The following is a 20,208-nucleotide window of genomic DNA, read 5'->3' as shown; positions in this document are numbered from 1 at the left end:
ATAGAAAATGTTGACGTTTCCACAGGCCAATGATGCCTCTGCTCTTCCTTTGTTAAGTAACCTGGTCGGTTGTCAAACTGTTCAGTGGTTTCTAGACAACAGTCACCTTGCAGCAGTGTTCACACGACTTATAGCTCAAGTTACCACTGGAACGCCTTGTGATGCCAATATTTCCTCTGTTCCTTATTTTGTGTGGATGGATATATGGTAACTTAAGCACTAAATTGTAGATTCCAGCTGTTCCGATAACACACAGAAAATTAACAATATTTTGATGTGATGTGTTCATCTTGTGTTTTCAGATGAGCCCTTGACTTAGCTTCGCTCATTACCAGAGTCCATCCATGCCCAAATTCATCGCTGTGCCCTTTTTTTATTTATCTTTTCTTTTCTAGTTAGTTATAATTCTCTGAGAAAAAATGTCTCTGACCTTTGAATAATCCTGGGAAGTGATTAAAGCTATTTCTGGTCACCCTTCCTTCCTCCGTCCCGAGGATGTGAACTTTAATATAGCAGCAGAAATCTTCAGTCATTCGACACAATACGTCCGAGTGAATCCATTGTGATTCCGTTGTGAATCCGTTGCTACGTTATTTAATTAAATATGATATTCTCGTGTGCGCTGGTTTAAGTATTACCAGCTGGGAGTTTTACTTTGTTGTGACCGTTGTTGAGTCTAAATGGATTATATATTCCTCATGTACTCATTTACAGCCATGCACGAGCATCTGTTTTCGAGAAGCGTCCTTTTGAAAGTGTCTGTTTTCGTCTCTATAAAAACAGTGCTCGAGCACATGTGCAGGAGGCTTCCAGAGGCGCGTAGTCGTTTGCCAGGACGAGAACGGCTACCCGGCCAGCAGCTGTGAGGATCGCAGCCGACCCAATGAGCAACGGTCCTGCGAGTCCGGGCCGTGTCCGCAGTGGATCTACGGCAACTGGGGAGAGGTAAGACATACACCGCTTCAGACGGTTACAGACAGTTGGTTGCAGACAGCCGTAGGGCATGCCTTAGAAGTCAGCCATTATGCTTTATAATACACAGATCTACTTTTCTTAGTTTTCTCATACGCAAGTGGAACGCAAACGTTCTGCTCTCGCTGTCAACAGTGCACTAAGCCGTGTGGAGGCGGGATAAAGACGAGGCTGGTGGTGTGTCAGCGTCCAAACGGCGAGCGCTTCAACGACCTGAGCTGCGAGATCCACGACAAGCCACCAGATCGCGAGCAGTGCAATACTCAGCCATGCCCGTCTAGCCCCCACTGGAGCACAGACCCATGGAGCTCGGTACGCTCATAAAAAATACTCTATGCCTTGTTTCTCAACCTCACGTTTTTTTTTTTTTCTTCGAACACCTGTAGTCTTACTCTTACGCAAACTTTAAAGTCTTAAAGGGGCAGGATGAGTGTGGAGCTCTTAGGCTGGGGATGCTACACTCCAGCTTCTCTATGTTTACCTTCAGCCCTCTCCTCTTCCTGTTCCCTCAGTGGTGCGATTGGTGTCTCCGAGACATTCGTAAAGTTAATTTCTGTCGCACGTGAATTGCAAAGAAACGCTCACTTCTCATTACAAAAACACTTCAGTGACAGCTCTGACCATAAGAACGTTTTTGGGGTTTTTTTTGTCAGTCCTAGTTACCATAAAACTGTTGTTGAGCCTTGTGTTAGTTTTTGAAAAATTCAGGATCACTTTGTATCGCAATCAAAGTTAGCTTTGTAAAATATTGTTTTTAAAGATAATTTATTATTATTATTATTATTAAGATATTTTTTTTCCTTTTTATCTCTTGTATATAGCATTAACTTTAAAAAGTGATTTATTTTGTGTCTTAGCCTTTTGTATTCGCACATTTAGCCAATCATTGTTTATATGCAAATACTGATGAATGTTTTTGTATATCAGGAATATACGGTAAGATGCCTTGTTCTTTTATTATCCAAAGAATGGCCCATTATCTCCAAATATGTGGTGTAACACAATATAGTCGATGTTCTGTTCTGAACATTAGGGGCACCAACTTACGTACGGTAGGATTGTACTACGTATACATCTTTGAAATGGCTATTGTTTTAAGAATTCAATTTGTCTCAAGGCACATGTGGTTTTTAGAGGTTACTAATCTAATTTAGACACTTTATTTTACAGTTTATGCAAAATACCAAACATGCAATGTTGTCGCTTCAAGGTTTCGCTCACTTGAAAGCTCTTGAGACATCCGGCATCAGTAGTAGTAAACACCAACAAACAGCAGCAGTACTAGCGCTGTAAAATGAAGTGTCTCTCTGAGTTTGTGGTAGTTAGAACTAATAGCCATTGTATTCCAGTTTTGCGGAGGCCTATGACCCAGATTTCCTTAGTATGGCCAAAACGATAGTTTTAAAGCTCTCTGCTTCAAAGGTGCTTGATATGAGTGTATTTATACAGTGTTAGTCCATGTTTGCTTTGTACAGTAAGTACTTGGAGTTGCTAAATATGCTATGCTATGCTCAACAATACCTCACTTGGAACAAAACACAACTCAGCTAGCCATTTAACAATGAGAACATAGAGTACAGTGGTGCTTTGGCCGAACAAGGGAGATACAGGATATACAAATCAGAAATGTATCATCACCGTGGCACGATGCTCTTTCATGCTGCCTCTTTTTTTTTTATTTCTTTCCATGAGCAGTTTGTGTGTGTGCACTGATCGCACTGATCAGCTGAATGCAAAGTGTCCCAGAACTGATGGAACAATGTTGAATTTCTTTGACTGTCCATAAAATACGTTGCTTAACCTTTATGAGAATGGGCTGTTTAAATGTCGTACATTGAACATGTGATACCTGTGACCACAGGGGAAGTTATTGGTGTTTTGTATCCAGAGCTCTTACTCTGAGCCAACCTAATGTGTCTACCTCAGTCCCTGTTATGATTGCCCCCCTGCCGTATCTTTCTCTCCCTTGCACTGGAGGGATTTTGGCTGGCTAAGATTAAGCATGAGTTGTTGAGGCTTCCCAGTGCAATCGATGGCCCTAAACACAGATCTGAAGTGCGTGTCATTGCTCGCTTTGTTATCCATACTGCCCCTTTGAGGACGGTGAAAAACCAGGCCAGAATCTGTGGTTAGGGGCAACTTTGCCTGCAGCCCACCCAGTTGACTCCTCCTGGTCATAAATGTCTGTACTGACATCACACCTTATTTTAAGGGCCTGTTAACACAGCAGTGAGTACACCTTTCTACCACACATCATTTACTAATTCACCATAATGTCTCCCATGTGTGACTAACTGCAAGGGTGCATCAAAACTAATCGGTTGAAAAGTTGGAGCGCAGTGTCAATGCGAATTGCCCCCGTAATCACATTTAGTTTCACGTTCAGCCTTTCACTTTGACTCCTTGTGGTCGACCTCTCGGTGCAAACGGCAGCACAGCACAAACGCCACATCAACAGGCTCTTGAAATAAGCACAGTGTGTGTCTGTTCACAAATGGCAGTATTAGTCTATGTTTCAAGGACATTTCTGTATATTTATGTAATTACTTGTATTTATTGTTCATTCATTATAATGTTATGTCAATATTTAATTTTTTTATGGATTTGTTGGATTTCTGTTCATTTCCAGAAAAGGTTACGATTAAAGTGAAGTAGAGGTACTATCAAAGGCTTTTTTTCATTCTTACCTGAACCGAACATTTCGTCACATGCGGTGACCGAGGCGAGGTCGCTCAAAAAAACAAAAAAATCAAAAAAACAAAAACTCCAAACTCGCTGGCATTTTACATGGACTAGTACAAACAATCCAAGAACCGGCCTTTAACAACCGTCATTAAAGATAATAGCAACACTGTACCCTGCTGCTATGCCCTGTGTTGAAATGTTTAACAGATCACCAGCCCCAGCTTTATGGTAATTACAGTGTGTTTGTGGATAAGGATGTGGCGTGTCGTGCTTCACCTATGCATTTGGCTAAGAGATTTAAAGAGAGGCCTGGCAAATAGCTCATAAAGCTGCTTCATTCAATGGGGAGTTTTTCTTGAATGAAAGGCACAAATCAACGAGCAATAGCCACGTCTTTTTACGAGGCCGGGGCCTCTGTTCGACCCCTTTCAGTGACCCCTCCTTTACCATCTGTGTCAGGGGCTTCAAATCGGTTTCCGTCAAGGTAAATCTCCGTCCTATGCGACAACGGTCCGTTTGCTTCCCATTTCATTTTACGGTGCTCATTCAACTCTTAACGCATAGCCAGGCCTTTTCCGGAACGCTTGGTGACGTGTGCTCGGCTATGAGGTTGCTAGCGCCCGTTTTACTCCCGCTCTGGTCTAATGCAGGCTGATGACAGCGTACCATTGTGGGGGCCACTGACAGTGACTCGGATACGGTGAGGCGTCAGCAAGACAATGCAGTGGTGTATTGGCAGGTCAAAGGTCACGTTTTGATCTGGAGAGGGGCCCCTTCCCGGTACATCCCATCAGCACAGGCAGACTTCTGGGAAATTGCATGTGATCCCGACTTAAAAAAACAAAACTGAACAAAAAAAAGGCGCTCAATAGAATTCCCAAACACTGCACTGACGTCGGAGTGGGTAGATGTGGTCTGACTGTGTGCTTGTGTGTGTGCATAGAGGTGTTCGTTCCACATCGCGCAGAACTGGGGCTCTCCTCTGTGGAGGGATGTGTGCCTGATCATCATTCATAATATCACCTGCATGTTTTCTCTTGAGATGCTGGCTGAGGGTGCAAAACACCTTTTATTTTGTGTGAAGTGCTCCAAAACTCGGCTTGGTTGGGTGGTGACAATGTGACCCAGGATGCACTTTACGTTCGAACTACCAACAGAATGTCGTTGCAGACGGCCTACACCACCTCCAAAATTGTTCCCAGCAATCACATCTCAAATGCACTGCATCTCAAGTCTCACGCCTGAACTTACAGCACCCAGTTAGGACTCCCCCAAGGAACTCTTCTGATTTGCTTTCACATGTCAGTTATAAAAGGTCAGACTTGCATGCAAATAAAACGTTCCTTCGTCACTGCAGGGGGAATGTTAACAAGTGTGTGTGTGTGACGAGTGTGTGTAACTAATGATGTTTGTGCTTGTGCACAGAATAATCACAGAAGCCCAGGGAACTAGTGGGGAAAATGAATGAACCTCGCACAGGAGGGGGTCGTCATGATAAAAAACGCGGTTCGATTTAATTTGACCCGCCTGCGCGCATTCCCGAGGTATTCTGAGGAGATGACAGCACAGGGGAAGAACAGGGAAGCCCTTGCAACAAATGTATGAAGGAATTACCTCATATTTGAGGAGAACAGTCCGGATTGAGGCCTCAGACTGGCGTTTACTATCTGAACCTTTACTGGAAAGGCTGCCTTCCTATGAGGTTACCCACTTTGCCTCCACATCAATGGTACTTCTTCATATTTAGACCCCAAGTCACTCACTGACACATTACAACTACCATTAAGTCCCTTTATACGTGCTACTATTTGCCATGGTTGATGTCCCAGAAAATACAAACAAACAACACATTCAAGGTAATTTATTTATTCATATTTAACACAGTGTCCTCAAAACCATCACATGGTGTTGAGACAATTGACTAAAATGTTTTTTTTTTTTATTGAGGAGATAAATCAATAGCGTTGCCATAGCGTTTTTATTATTTTTTTTTGTATGAGCCGCCCTCCTACCTGATGGAGGTGAGAGGTCACAGCATTCTCCTGCCCTGTACAGTCCGGTGCTGGTCAGGACAGAACCACACGCTGGGCCTCGCACTCGTTCACCTCTGAGCCTGTCGCTTTCCATCCATCCCCACGTGCAACGCCCCCTTTGATTATCCAAGCAAAGTCCAGCCCTGCTCCACTCCTGTAATGCTGCTGCTGCTGCTGTGTGTGTGTGTGTGTTCGTGTGTGTGCATGTGTGTGTGTCTGCCTGTCATGCTGAGTTAGACTTTCAGTAACTCGGTGAACCCGGAGGTGAAACAAACTGCTGCCGGGGTGATCAGGCACGCTTTGCCATTGGACAAGCCCCGAAAAAAAATTCAAATTACTCAAATTACGTGTTTTTTTTTTTGTGCCGATTCTACTTTAAATCTGACTTTCAACAAATGAAACCCCAGAAAAGATAAAGAAAAAAACATTACTGTTGCAATTACTTAACAAAAGACACATTTCCTTTCTATTCATTTTCTTTTTGTCCAATTTGCAGTGCTCAGCCTCCTGTGGAAGAGGTTTCAAAACCCGAAAGGTGACCTGTGTGACCGGATCAGGGCGTCCTGTCCCAGAGGAAAACTGCCAGCACCTGTCCCCCAAACCCGGCAAGCAGAGGCGCTGCCGAGGTGGACGATGCCCCAAGTGGAAGTTCGAGAACTGGGGAGAGGTAGGACTTGCTGACCCTGCATAAAAAAAAAAAAAAAAAAAAAGCGCTATTCTTCTGTTCTCACGCTGCCAGACATGTTGCCTTATTTTCTCTCTTTCCACTTTAATGTTTACCAGCTTGCTGACGAGTGTGTCCATGTGTGCGAGGCATGTGTAGCTCAAGCTGACTGTATTTATGCGCCACGCCAGGCCACTAACTAAGGCAGGATGCTTTTACGCGTCACGTGGTGGTTTGCTTGGCTGCAAGGTTGCAGCTCGGGCCCGGAGTGACAGCAAACATAGAGCGAGAGGTGGTGCAGGCTGGGGTTACGACTCCACAGTACAGTGAGTTGGACAGTGGAACGGACGCGCACCCCTCTCTTTGATCTGAAGCCCAGCCAGTATAAATCCCCTCTCATCTCTTTATTTTCTCTTCCTCCGGCCCTCGCCGTCCTCTCCTCCCTGTCCCTTTTATCCTCCCTCTCGCTGCACCCGCCATCACGTTTTTCTTCGAAGCCCTCTTTCCTTTCTTTTTTTTCTCCCTCTGTCTTCTGCCACAATGCAATTGGAACCACGTGTTAGCCGTTTCTTTGAATGCCCTTCTAGAGGCAGTTAACTCACGTCACCATTCCAGACAAACTCACCTAGTGCACCTGGGCTGCAGGAGAGACTGCAGTTGTCTCTTTATTTGAGTACAGGGAGGGCCTTTTCTCTCTCTTTCTTTCTCTTTCTCCTCTCTCCCGTCCTCTTTCTCTAAATTCGCCCCACTGAGGCACATCTGTGCTCCATGCGTCACAGAGGATGTGTGTCTGCTCCAAACAGCTGTGGCGTAATGACACTCCATCAGAGGCTGAGCTGCTTCGGGATGTGCTGTGTGAATGAGAATCTAAACAGATATTCGCTGGTACAGATTCAATATAGCAATCTATATGAACTCCAGAACACAGAAGCAAATAATGCATGTACCTCAATGAGCCCTCCCTCATTATAATAAAGTATCATGCAGAACATGACGTGTGTAGTTCAAGGTATCCACTATTTAAAAGGAGTTAAAAATTAGAATTAAATTTCTGTTTCAAAAGCGAAATATATGATAATAAGCAGAAAAAAGCAAAGTCACAGTTCGGCCTCAGGTCAAAACAGAGCTGGCACAAAATAAAACCTTTATTCGTTCTTCACCCCGCTCTCATTCATTTTTGTTCTCTTCAGAAATGTGCTTTGCATTACAGCATATGAAACACATTTGAAGCGTCACTGCTATAGATTAGACACAGACGGATGAAACCGACCACTTTCCAGGCTCCAGTGTCATTCTCTCCTCATTTCTGTAAAACCAATATAAATATGAACCATATTAATTACACAAACACAGGCTTAGTTAAGGTAGTTTTAATGTCACAGTGTTCGATAGAAAATATGCCTACGATATGGAACTATTCATTAATATTGTGAAAAGATTCAGGCGAGACATCAGAGACTTGGTTGAAGAAACAAATGTAACGTTTAGATAAAAGCTGGCAGTTGAGAAGAAACTTGAAAAATGTGGTAAAATCCACAGCACAATTGAACATGCAGCATTAATGGCAATAAACCAGAATTCAAACTATTTTAATGAATAAAATACCGTGCCCATGAGGCTTTTCTGTGTCAGTACGGTTACAAAGTTAAAGGAATATAAACTTGGCCTTGACAGAATAATCTACATTAAATGAGTAATAAAGTGTTGAATTATTATTTTTTTTTACCTTTCAGTGTTCAGCATCATGCGGAGACGGCGTCCAGAGCCGGGAGGTGTTCTGCCAGGTCGGAGACCGACGGAGTCCTCAGGAGACCGCCTGCCCCCAGCGCTCCCGACCGGCGTCCAGCCAGAGCTGCCGGGTCGCGGAGTGTCCCTCTCGATACCGGTGGAGAGAAGGGGACTGGCAGACGGTGAGCCCTCAAAGCCTGCACGGTTTAACACTGCGTGTCGATTGAGACGAGAAGTTTCGCTTCGCCGACTCTCTCGCTCGGCCCAGGATGAATTAGCTCTGTCATATCTGGTGCGCTCTGAGAGTCGCTGCTTCCGCTGCCTTCCCGGAGGCCAGGGGGGAGGAGAGGGGAGATAGGAGACACATGCCCCTGATCAAATTCACATGAGCCGTTTTTTTTTTTTTTTTTTTTTTTTTCATTCAACAGAACCTAATTCTTGATTGGAAAACGGTTAAGTTAGGAAATGTACACCTGGGTGCAGAGGCGCAGCCGAGAAGGCGGTCAACTGCCTTGGGCCCCGTGCCAATAGGCCCCCCCACTAGGGCTGACAAGCTTTAACCTCCTGAGTCCTGGGCTTTTATTTGCTATGCTTTTTTAATTTCCCCAATGTATATGGGATAACACAAGAGGTATAAAAACTAAGCATCGTCTTTGAACATTAAGTGTTTTTTTGGGGGGAAAAAGTCTTCATTTGTGGACACAGGGATTATTTCACTCAATATTGTAGTAAAGTCACAAACATGTACTTGCTTATTAGCGAAGTTTTGACTTTTGAAATAATTTACATGTTATATTAAATTAGAAAAGTAAATAATACATATAAATGAACAAGTTTCAACAGTAAAATCTGATGAGGTTTTGTACGTTTTCCACTTTTGTCCGATGATCGGCTGCAGAATGAATCCAACGAAGTGACCGCTGTCATGTTTTTACATCAACTAGTATCTAGACAACAAGTTTAAACGAAGCAGAATAAGAAACTGCCTCAAACCTAAAACAAAATGTCCCCATATGAGGACACAGGATCTCAGGAGTTTAAACCAGGGCAGTGGCAATGTGTCAAGTTTCCAAGTTTGCATTAACTTGTCCTAGGGAATCAGTGGCGAGTGCAGGTGTGAACACAAGACACTGCTAAATGAAGCAAATGATGATGATTAATGACAATACTGTATAGCTGTATAACTGCATGCTGCCAGTCTAGGCTTAACTATGGGCTTATGAATAAAATAACTCACGCTAGCTTTACAATATTGCGTTAGTTTTTTCTTCAAACATTAGTTAGCTTAGCTAGCAGAGCTGGTCTTGTCTATGACCAAGTCTAGTCTTTGCACCGCCGGCAAGTCAACTTGTTAGCTTTGCTTGGAGGCTGGAAGAATGTAAATAAGCCAGTAGTTAAAGTCAGAATATTTATGAGATAATGGTGATGAATGCCGGTTGGAGAGGCCCACCTGGAATTTGCTTGCCTAGGGCACCGTAAACTCGAGAACTGCCTCTGCCTGTGTGGCAAACCTGTTAATTTAGGAGCCTACTGTTGCACTTAAAGCTGCGTAGGCTAGCCTAAAGGCCTGGGAAAAAAAGATGAGCGATGCAGTCCTATATGACCGGTTCTAATATTGGAGGATGATCTGTATCCTTCAGCCAGCTGACTGAAGGATACAGATCATCCTTGTTGATTCATTAGAACGGGCCCCTGCAGGAGGACTTTCTTCTTCGTCTTGTTCCAGTGATGTTGAATCTGGGTCACTGAGCGCCATGAAATGCTTTTGTGAGAGGGGAGTCTAATTAGTGTAGAGAGGTGTTTGCAGGTCCCTGCCTGTGTGTCCCAGTTAACAGCTGGATGTAATTAAACCAGCTCAACTGGCAAGGGTTAACACGTCTGTGTGTTTTATGCTTTTACACAGACCCCACAAATCTGATACTTGCATCTTACCCCAGAGCCCTTTCTTTTGCACACAGAGATTATATTGTTGTTCCGATAAACCTCGACTGTCCTTTGTGTCAGAATGCGAGTATTTTTTATTGTCTGCCGTTGGTCTTACCAGAACATACTAAAAGTGAAGTACCTGTCAGCACACCACAACTCAACAGAGCAGTCCTAGGTATTTCAGTGTTGTTTGACAGTGTTCAGCGTATTAAGAGCGATGAAGACCATCTGGAGCTGGCTGTTGTCGTATAGCACCACGTTCAGCAGTGAGTGTTCGTGACGCAAATCCTTTCCGAGCTCTTCCTAGACTGTTGAGCGCTTGCGTTATGACTCCGAAAGACCAGAATGTTGTAACATTTGAGATGCCACGTCAGTCTGGCTTCCATGAGACGATGTGATGGTGCTCCTTAGACTGTGGTACCGCTAGAAACACAAGCAGTAATCTCATAGTGTTATTCTTTGACTAAAAAACAATTGGAGATGTTGCGTTGTAGATGCGTCTCTCTCAAAGTTGTCTGGATATAAATAATGGTATTATTGTGATATTCTTCTGGTGGAAATGTCTGGGTGTTAAGTTTGGAGATTGTTGCTTACTGTTTTCAGGTCAGAAATTTCATTGCTGGTGTGTACACCATTTCAGGAGTTCTCAGGACCTGGCCATGTCCTTCTCTTAGGTTCTTCTTCTCAACAGCACACTGCTTTCCTCTCAGCTCTTATCAGCTGTTTTGACGTTTGTGCTCCATAATCCAGTGTAGTAAAAGCACAGTTTGATTACTCTCTGTTCTTGTTGCTGTGCAGTGCTATTACCTTAATGGGTAATAAATAAAAAAATAAATAAATGGCAGCCCGTCTGTAATTTAGACATGTCTCTTAATCTTGCTCATACATTTCTGTAAAGCTCCAGCCTTTGTCTTGCTTTCATTACAGTGCAGTAAATCATGCGGACTGGGCCACAGGCAGCGCTCCTTGCAGTGTGTGGACCACAACCAGCGGGAGGTCCATGATATGTACTGTGTGAATCTGATCAGGCCACCAGACAGAGAGAGCTGCAACGCCCACGCCTGTGAATTCATTTGGATCACAGGGGAATGGTCGCAGGTGAGAGTCAAGCTTAATGTGTGCCACCTAGAGGATGCAGTTTCACTTTCAACTTTAGATCTCTTTAAAAAAAAGTTAGTTTGGGTTCAGTGGGTGTTGCCTCACTCTTTAATAGGAGCACCCGAATAAATCAAAATCCTCAAATCCAATAATGCCTTTTTTTTTTTCAGAAATGTTTTTATCTCATGTCGGTGATTTATCTTCTCTTGCAGTGCTCTGCCACCTGTGGTCAGGGCTACCGCCAGCGTCTGATCTCCTGCAGTGAAGTGCATGTGGAGAATAACAGCTATGAATACGGCCATCAGTCTTTGTCCAACTGCCCAGGGACCCCCCCTGAGAGCTACATGCCCTGTAATCTGGAGCCGTGCCCGGAGCCGCTGGAGTGGAGGGTTGGAATCTGGGGGCCGGTGAGGGAGTCCGTGCTCCTAAATTTTATTTAGTAATTTATCAGCATTTTATCAAGAGGGACAGTTAGTTTTTGTACGAAAAATCATAAGATCATATTTGTTCAAGAATTTTTTTTTTTTCTTTTTTGAAGTTGTGGATTTGAAGTCCACTGTCAGCCCCTGCCAAATCTCTCAGGAGTAGCTGACTGCTCACTGTCGCTATAATGTTTAAGATAATCTGTTCAGTGGGTAAACTGAAACTGCACAGAAACAGAACAACTGTTTTTTGTTGTTCAACTGACTTAGCAATACCATCAGTAACCACTAGATGGCAACACCCCATAAATATGTTTTCCAAAGCTACAGACGTTGCAGTATTTCTTTGAAAAGTTCAAGACAGTCTCTGTATGGAGTTTATCTGGACAATGAATAGACATTATACGATTATTAATAACATAGGTTGGAGATTTGGACGTAAAGTGAACTAGTTTAGTGTTAATGAAAAATCAACTGACTCCTCACAGTCATCTCAATCAGTACATCAGCAAGTCCAGAAAAAACAACAGATGCGTGATCAGTTTCTCTTGCATTGCAACTAGGTAACTCCCTAACTAGTTCCCTTTCCATGAAAAACATAACCAGACTGATTCTTATCAGGCTGCCTCAGTGATCTTAAAAGAGGAACGCAAGTTATGCATGATCAAGTAATGTTAGGGCAAGCCCTCTTTAAACCCTTTCAGACTGCGTTGATACATCTGCAGCAAACTTTCTTGATAGTAGATCTATGAGAATAATTTGGGTGATTTGTTGCCATACTGAAACTTTCCCCATAGGGGCGTGCCAGCAGCGCTTTATGCAATACTTCTTAATGTTCACTGGACAATATTCAGAGTCTACAACAGCAACAATTATGTCTACAACAGCGACAGTCACTGTCATCACCGTGATTGAATGTGGTGAACTAAATACCTATTTTTTCCGTCCAACAGTGCGATACCATAAATCAGGGTTGGGGTTAGGCCAAAACAATAAAGAGACATTTCACCTGATTGAAAACTAAGTGAATGTGCAGACAGACTGTTGTCTGTCAACAGTGTTTCACACTGCTGCGTCCTGTTGCTTCCTTTTCAGTGTTCAACGAGCTGTGGGGATGGAGTGGTGGAGCGGACGGTTCAGTGTGTGTCGGCAGATGGTCGGGAAAGCGAAAGGTGTTCCCCAGAGGCAAAGCCAGAAGCCAGAAAAGTCTGCACAAATCCCAACTGTGAGTTCCGCAAGACAAGTCCGTTCTTTTAGCAAAGGTCACTTCTGCCAGGATTAGATAAAAGCCAAATGAAAGTATATCTAATTACAGTATGGCAGGTGTGGCCCAACATGACCCGTTCAACTCAGAGACGTGTCCTTCAGTTGAATATTTAGGATCAAAGATTTACTCATCGGTGTATTTACTTCCCTAGACATCAAAGAGTGAATGGCTTTTTTGTTTTCTTTGATTCGATGAAGTGATTTGTCACACCTGACTTAACTGACGAAATGTGTGTGTGTGCATGCGTGCACATCTGTGTATACAGCCTGGTGCCTTTCAAAAATGCACGTCTGAATACTTGCTTATTTCAACCTCTGTTGTGTCTCCAAGGCCGTTTGCCTTCTAGCTGTCAAGACGTCCGGAGCGTAAGTGGCCCCATTCCAGACGGCGAACACTTTCTCGGCATTCAAGAAAAAGCTCTCAAGGTGAGATGATATCATCTTATTGTTTCCCCCGAGTACACTAAGCACAGATTATAAAGGCATGGCAGGCATTTAATTCATGACGGAAAAACAGACACTTAAAAAGAAAGTAGGTTTCTTTTTTGAATACTAACTAAGATGTTACCTGGGATGGGTTGCATGTTCCTCTGTGTAGGGGCCTATATTAGCCTATACACCAATCAAGCATAACATTATGACCACCTTGCTAATATTGTGTAGGTCTCCCCTGTGCCTCCAAAACTTTTTGTGACTCTTCAGAGAATGGACATTGTCCTCTGTGGATCAGGCTTGTTCCAGTGCATTACAACAGATACTTGATCCATTTGGGATCTAGTGAATTTGGATGTTTTTTGAGTTATTATTTCACCACCACCATTATGTTTTCTTTGTTTTCTAATCCGTGCATCTTCTGCACTTTAATAATTATTTTTTTTACCTCTCCTTTTCACCTCTTTTCACGTCTTTCCTTTCTCCCTGCTTCTCCTTAATCTCATCGTCCAACTCTAAACTCCCTCTCGCTCCTCCTTTGCCTTTCTCCTTCAGGTCTACTGTGCAGGAATGCAGACGGAGACTCCACAGGAGTACATCACCTTGACGACCGGCGAAGGGGAGAATTTTTCAGAGATCTTTGGCTTCAGGTAAACAGCCAAAAGGATAACAATAAGAACCTGTTTCCTCCTGGCGTTTTTTGTTTTTTTCCCCTCTTTAAATGAACAAATTCCATTGCAGCTAAGGTATCTTTTGCATGTGTGTGTGTGTGTGTGTGTCTGTGTGTGTGCTTGTGTGTGGGGGTTTCCCAGGCTCAATGACCCCACCCAGTGTCCATCCAACGGCTCCAGAAGAGAAGACTGCGACTGCCGGAGAGACTACACTGCCGCGGCCACCACCACCTTCTCAAAGGTCCGCCTGGACATCAGCAAGTTGGACATCATTAGTGAGTTGCTCACACTCTCACAGACACGACGGGACACACACGAAACACACACACACCGGCAATAACATCCTGTGCCAGTGTAAACTCTACATTAGCCTCAAATGAGCACTTCCTTTGCCATTTAATTATGTCCATGCTCAGGGACGGTTAATGGGCTCAAGATGTCTTTTAAGTTCATTTAAGCAACACACAATTACAAGGCTGGAGGGAATGAAATTCTCTAACTAGACGGAGTTATACTGATATTGTCATTTGGCCGAGCCTGAGACGAAGGCCACATTTATCCGTGAATAACATCAAATTTGGTCATTATGGCAGATGTAAGCTATCATTATAAAGGTTCAGTATAAGTGATGAGCTTGTCGCTTTATCTTTGATGTCTAGCTACAGACTTGCGGTTCGCTACAACTCGTGAAGGGAAGAGCGTTCCATTCGCTACAGCTGGAGACTGCTACAGTATGGCCCGTTGTCCACAGGTGAGAACACAAACAGCTGTCAGGCGCGTTCGGGTTGTCATTAAAGAAAAAAGATTTTCCATCTGAGGTCGGGAAAGCCATTCAATATAGAACTATGACCTTATCAAGCGGCGTAGAAGGAATGTAGTTGTTATTAATTAGACATGTGCCTTTCTCGCTGAAGCACGTCAAAAGCTTCTGGCCTTTAGCTATGGAATATATGTCCTTTGAAAGCTCCTAAAAATAGTACAGTCTAGCACCAAGTCAACTGTATTTTTTTTTTTAAGAAAAGGAAGGTGTATGTGCTGCCTAGGCACAAAGATGAAGTGATTATGTGCTTTTCTGTATGTATTCGCCTGTTGTCACATTACATATGTCTATGTCGTATTTGTTTGTACCCCTACATGAATAAAGGTACTAAAGATGTTTCTTAAAATGAATAGCCACGTTAAAAAGACCTCGTTATTGATTACTAGAAGCACTTCTTTCTGTGGACCCTGCGATGCTGTGCTTCTTCCTGCAGTTTCCTCCTTATTGCGCATCAGGCTCTGAAAAGTCTCTGCATCTAAGCACATTTCAGTATCAAGACTTACCTTTTTTTTCTCTTTGTCTTTCTTGTTTCAGGGCCGCTTTAGGATCAACCTGTCAGGAACAGGTTTCAGGGTGGCTAAGGACACCTCCTGGATCTCCCAGGGCAACTATGCAGTGGCTAATATACAGAAATCACAGGTAATTTTTCACATACACAGTTTAGGCCTAACATTGTGTGTTACCGTGCCTCCAAAACAGTTGTCACTCATCCGAGAAGGGACGTGGTTCTTCTGAAGGGATCCTCCTATGAGTTGTGGTCTGTGGATCAGGCTGCATCCCACCAATACTTTGACTCAGTTTGGGATCTAGGGAATTTGTTGGCCAGGTCGAGCTTTTCCGTTTTGTGTGTGTCAGGCTGCATCCTGCTGGGGATGGCTGCTGCCATCAAGGAGTGTCATTGCTATGGGGTGGGGGTGCCTGGTCTGGTATAGGTGGGTTGTTCATGTCTAACCACACAAATGCCAGGTCCAAAAGATTCCTAGCAGAACACTGAATTGTCACAAGATGGTCAGAGTTATTTACTTCTACCATAAGTTGTCATAATGTTATGGCTGATTGGTGTGTAATAAACCATTAGCACTGACTGAACGGTCAATGTCAACCATCGTTTCTGTGACCTTAGGAGTAATGGTTGAGCACAATGACTTCATCCCTGATTCATGATGATAGATAATAGAATCTATTCACATTCCCACTTCATGTCCTCGGGGCGTTGGACCACCATTCTGGGTTCAGTATTCCCTGCTCCACTTTTGTCCTCAAACCTTCCTTGGATAGCTGCTCTCTCAAGTGCCCTCTCCCTCGACAAGCCGACTTTTGAAATGGAGATCAGCCTGGAGAGCGGCTCCTTGGCAAGGCAAAAACAGGAGGCAGCGGAGATGCCAAGAAGTGTTCACAGTCTGGTACCCAAAGCCAGCTGGCCCTCTCGGGGCACTCGATGCAAGTTTAAATAAAGCCTTGTTGTGACAGTGGGATGGAGACAGCACTCGAGTAAAGATCAGACAAACCACTCGCTGCACGCTGTGGCTTTCATGTCGTGGGATAGTGATTTCGGCGTACTCGGCTGATGCAATGTCTTTCTTGTTCCTAGATGTTTATTTGAAACCGCCATTTTGTTGCATGCAAATGATCATAGTGAGGGGCTTGTGAGCGATTAGCTCGCATTTCTCCGCTTGTTGATGAGGGTGCTTGCCCAATTCATACCTTGGGACAAACTCCTGGGTGGGCTTCGGTATTTGTGTGCCTTTGAAAAACAAAAGCAACAATTTCCGAGCTGCCAAAACACCCCGGGTGGCAAATAATTGCTATAAATAAAAAATAAATAAAAAAAGAATCTTGATATTCCCAAAGCGTGAATTCTTTAAAGATTCTTAAAATCCCTTTTTACATTTAACATGGAAAATATGACACAAAAACACAGTAAGCAGTGACACAAAGTAATTTTTTTCTTAATTTTTCTTTAAATGACAATTAACTTTTGAAGAAACAGCATCTCATTTTTTTTATGTTGTGTTCCTCTTGTGTCCACAGGATGGCAGCAGAGTGTCAGGGATGTGTGGAGGCTATTGCGGTAAATGTACACCGTCCTCTGGCCGCAGTCTACCTGTAACACTGGAGTAGATCTACAGACTTCAAACAGGTGTGGGATACTTTATATGTATGACATTTAACCAAAATATTGGTATATGAATAAGTTCATATTGTAAAATTATAAAGCTCAGATTTCTGCTCAGCAGTCTTTTCGTTGTGCACTAATTAGTAGTTTTATGAGCTTTTAGCGATGATGTGTGCTTGTATGTCTTTTTCCACAGTCTTCAGGTGCTCATCGTATGAACGAATCCCTCCTCTTCGTGGTGCTACAATTTCAAATCCATCCTTCCCTCAACCTCAACATGTTTGTATAGTGTAAATGAGTCTAGTGTAAGTACTGTATATAGCAGGAGAAATGTCTTATTTATTGTACTCGCCATTTATTTTTGTAATGCAGTGTAATTTAAGGCTTTCGCCGTCAACGGCAAACACCACACAGTTGGCATTTATCATTGGGATGGTCAGCAGTTCTGTGATTCTCGTGCAGTGAGGTGTCTCCAGGCAGTGGGTCTTTTTCAAACCCTTCATGGTTTATGGATGAACGATGGGAAATACAGCTCTTTAGATGGAACGCATTTGTTCTTTTTCTGAGGTGTTCTCTTTCCTTTTGACAGGACGTTTTTTTTTTGTTTGTTTTGTTTTTCCCTGCTTTGTTGATATTTCTGATTTGCAAAAATATGCGCTCCAGTCTATGCTGTGCTGTGCTTTTTTTTTATTGATATCTTTTTTGAGCTTGTTAGTTTAGTCTGCAGGCATTTAGGGAACATCGCCAAGTTCTTGCTACTGAAAATTATCCTCTCTGAACTGTACCAAAGTGCCACCCATCACTGCAAGTAAATTCTCAGACTGTGGGAAACACTGCAGTGAAATTCGGGCACAACAGCTCTCACCAAGTTGAGCAGTTGACGATAATTTTCTCATCATTTTAATGGAAATGTGTACAGTATTACCGCTGTTAGGTACTGAGCAACTCCATGAGAGGACGTCTTTGGGGCAGTTTTGTTCATTTTCTACTCCAAAGGTAGTTTTAGTTGGACGTCAACATAGTCTTTGTAAAACAGATGGATTGAAAGCTTGAAGTTTAACATTTGCTATTTAGAATGGTTGTTGTCTTGGATGTTTTGGGGCCAGGAGTGGAGGTGCTGTTACGCTTGTCTACCGTGTCTGACCAGACACAGCAGTCCAGCCAGGCATGGTTCAAAAACATACATTTATCTGGGCCCTAAAATCTACTTAACTGAGCAGAAGAAGTGAATTTAGCTAAAATTTACTTATTATTTCACAACAGAAGACAGGACTTAACCTCACTTCTGGCTACATCCATCTTTGATACTCAGTATGTGACAGTCTGGCTTGCATACATTGCAGCTCAGGCTACAAACTTCACAGCTTCCCTTGCAAGTACACTTGAGGTCTGTTTACTTCTGAGAGGCCGTGCTGGTAGCTGATCACGTCTCAAACCAACCGGTCAGTGCTTTCCAGCTGTTAACTGCAGATGGAAGTCCTGAGGTCCTGAGAGGAGCGTGCATGCTTGTGAGCTGAGGTTTACTCTCATTAAGAGTCGAGTACCGGGGTCAAGTGCATCAATTACACCATGTAGGGGAGGACCAGGTGTAGCTGCTATGCTGCTTTGCCAATTTGAAGTACTGGGTTTGTTGAATGAAATTAAGGATAGTTAATGCACATGTTACTGGACCATAAGGAGAAGGGTATAGGTCACAAGAACCATAGAGAATATGCGCTGCCAGACATCAGAGAGACCCAAATTCCTCGGTGCATATCTCTTAGGTAGCGTGCTGTGACCAGGGAGAGCCATTAGCCTTTAGCTTTTTACACAACTGTCAGGTTATCTTATCTGGGACAACTTGAAAGACAAAAAAAACAAACCAAAACAAAAACAGACTTCACCTCAGGCCAATAAAATTCCTCCGGATGCTCTGGAGATATAATGCAGTGGTCTGATCCCGGAGACCTGGAGGCACCTCTCATGCTGCTGATCTCACAGGCCCCGCAACGGGACTTCTGTCCACATGCTGCTGCTCGCAAAACCATTGCATCCTGAACCTCACGCCCCTTTTTCTCCATGTTTGTTCTTAAAGCGCTGTCCAAACCGTGCGCTAGTGTTCAGAGAATTCTGATTTGACCGTTCTTTGTGAAGATTTCAGGGTACTTTTTATGTTGTGTTTAAGTTTGTTTGTTTTTTTTGTACCTCTTGGCCACTGTTTTGCAGTATTATGAGCTGATTTGTTATTTTTTTTTCCAGAACACTTTTTTTTTTTGGTGCAAAAAGAGACAGAACATCTAGAAGGAAATGCAAAAAATATACCTATATATTCTTTGTATTCTTTAGTAAGTTTGGATTTGTTTAGGTTTGTATGTGTAACTGATTGACTAAGAAGCCATATTTGCTTTTATAAGCCATTCTGTAAGGTGCTGCGTCACTGCTCTTCGTGGTAGCTGTGCGCACTTCAACCAAAGGGACTTCAACACACAACCTGCAACTGAACGAGTACAAACAACACAGGGAAGAAAACATTTTGTGCCTTACTCACGCTCACAGCTGACAAATGCATTTCCCATTGTGAATGTCAGGATGTACTTACGTCGCCAGAGCTCTCAGGTGTCATTGATGAAGGGATTATTATATTTAAGTGTATTTATCTTATTTTACACACGTGTTTATCATGCGACCACACCTGTATTATTCGCATTTAACAATGTCCAATGCCTCTGTATTCTTCCTCTTATTTTTTATTTTATATGCAAATATTTATTTGATCGTTTCTCGTGAATGTACATAAGCCTTGGCCATAAATGTTTAAGAATTACCACACAGTATTGCCATAAAATGAACCATCTGGCAGCACATTTCCTGTCTTATGAATAAATTTATTTATACGTCTATGCGTGTCATATCTGCCTGGATTGCATAAGCAGAGTTGGGTGATGCCTCATGAAAGTAATGATTTATGTATGAGACCAGATAAGCCGACGATTGGAGAGAAATAAAAAGCCCGACGCCCGCCACATTTTCCTGTCTGCTTTTCACGCTGGTGTACAATTTTCACTCAAATGTGTCCTTGACGTGTCACCTGAAGGTGACGGTGGCTGTGAAAATATTAAGGAAAGATGATGGTCCGGTTAATTTCCGGACCATAACAGCCTCACTCCGTAACGCTAATGTGTAACTATGATTACACAGCATCACAGCAGCCTGGCTGTTCAGCTGACAGAAGTGTTTTATGACACTAGTGTCTGTCTGTGCTCATAACAGTTCATTATCAGACCGTTTACCTTGTGTCGCCCCTGGTTCTCCTAAATAAATATGACTCGCTGCTGAACGCGTCACATAAGAAAGTCGGATGGGATTCGTTGTTAGTGGATGTGTGTGCCTGTGCAA

The 20,208-nt window shown here is 43.2% G+C and overlaps 1 protein-coding gene and 1 long non-coding RNA gene across 2 annotated transcripts in view; one reads left to right on the top strand and one right to left on the bottom strand.

Moving 5' to 3' along the window:
- LOC125007072 (A disintegrin and metalloproteinase with thrombospondin motifs 9-like) overlaps positions 1 to 19,710 on the top strand; it is a 42,348-nt gene extending 22,638 nt beyond the window's left edge. The window contains exons 27-40 of the mRNA XM_047583644.1: positions 784 to 945; positions 1,108 to 1,284; positions 6,187 to 6,357; positions 8,088 to 8,264; positions 10,936 to 11,106; positions 11,319 to 11,513; positions 12,624 to 12,753; positions 13,126 to 13,220; positions 13,782 to 13,876; positions 14,039 to 14,172; positions 14,557 to 14,648; positions 15,252 to 15,356; positions 16,749 to 16,857; positions 17,030 to 19,710. Of these exons, the coding sequence (XP_047439600.1) occupies positions 784 to 945; positions 1,108 to 1,284; positions 6,187 to 6,357; positions 8,088 to 8,264; positions 10,936 to 11,106; positions 11,319 to 11,513; positions 12,624 to 12,753; positions 13,126 to 13,220; positions 13,782 to 13,876; positions 14,039 to 14,172; positions 14,557 to 14,648; positions 15,252 to 15,356; positions 16,749 to 16,838 (1,794 nt within the window). The 3' untranslated portion in view covers positions 16,839 to 16,857; positions 17,030 to 19,710. The remainder of the gene's footprint in view (positions 1 to 783; positions 946 to 1,107; positions 1,285 to 6,186; positions 6,358 to 8,087; positions 8,265 to 10,935; positions 11,107 to 11,318; positions 11,514 to 12,623; positions 12,754 to 13,125; positions 13,221 to 13,781; positions 13,877 to 14,038; positions 14,173 to 14,556; positions 14,649 to 15,251; positions 15,357 to 16,748; positions 16,858 to 17,029) is intronic.
- LOC125007073 lies at positions 7,452 to 8,220 on the bottom strand. The gene is made up of 2 exons (XR_007112647.1): positions 8,081 to 8,220; positions 7,452 to 7,660 (listed from the first exon to the last, which is right to left on the bottom strand). It is a non-coding gene; the product is annotated as an uncharacterized LOC125007073 (long non-coding RNA).
- Positions 19,711 to 20,208: the final 498 nt, after the last annotated feature.

Source organism: Mugil cephalus, chromosome 4 (genome assembly GCF_022458985.1).
Source record: "Mugil cephalus isolate CIBA_MC_2020 chromosome 4, CIBA_Mcephalus_1.1, whole genome shotgun sequence".
Classification (NCBI taxonomy): domain Eukaryota; kingdom Metazoa; phylum Chordata; class Actinopteri; order Mugiliformes; family Mugilidae; genus Mugil; species Mugil cephalus.
This window is presented reverse-complemented; position numbering and strand designations above follow the sequence as displayed.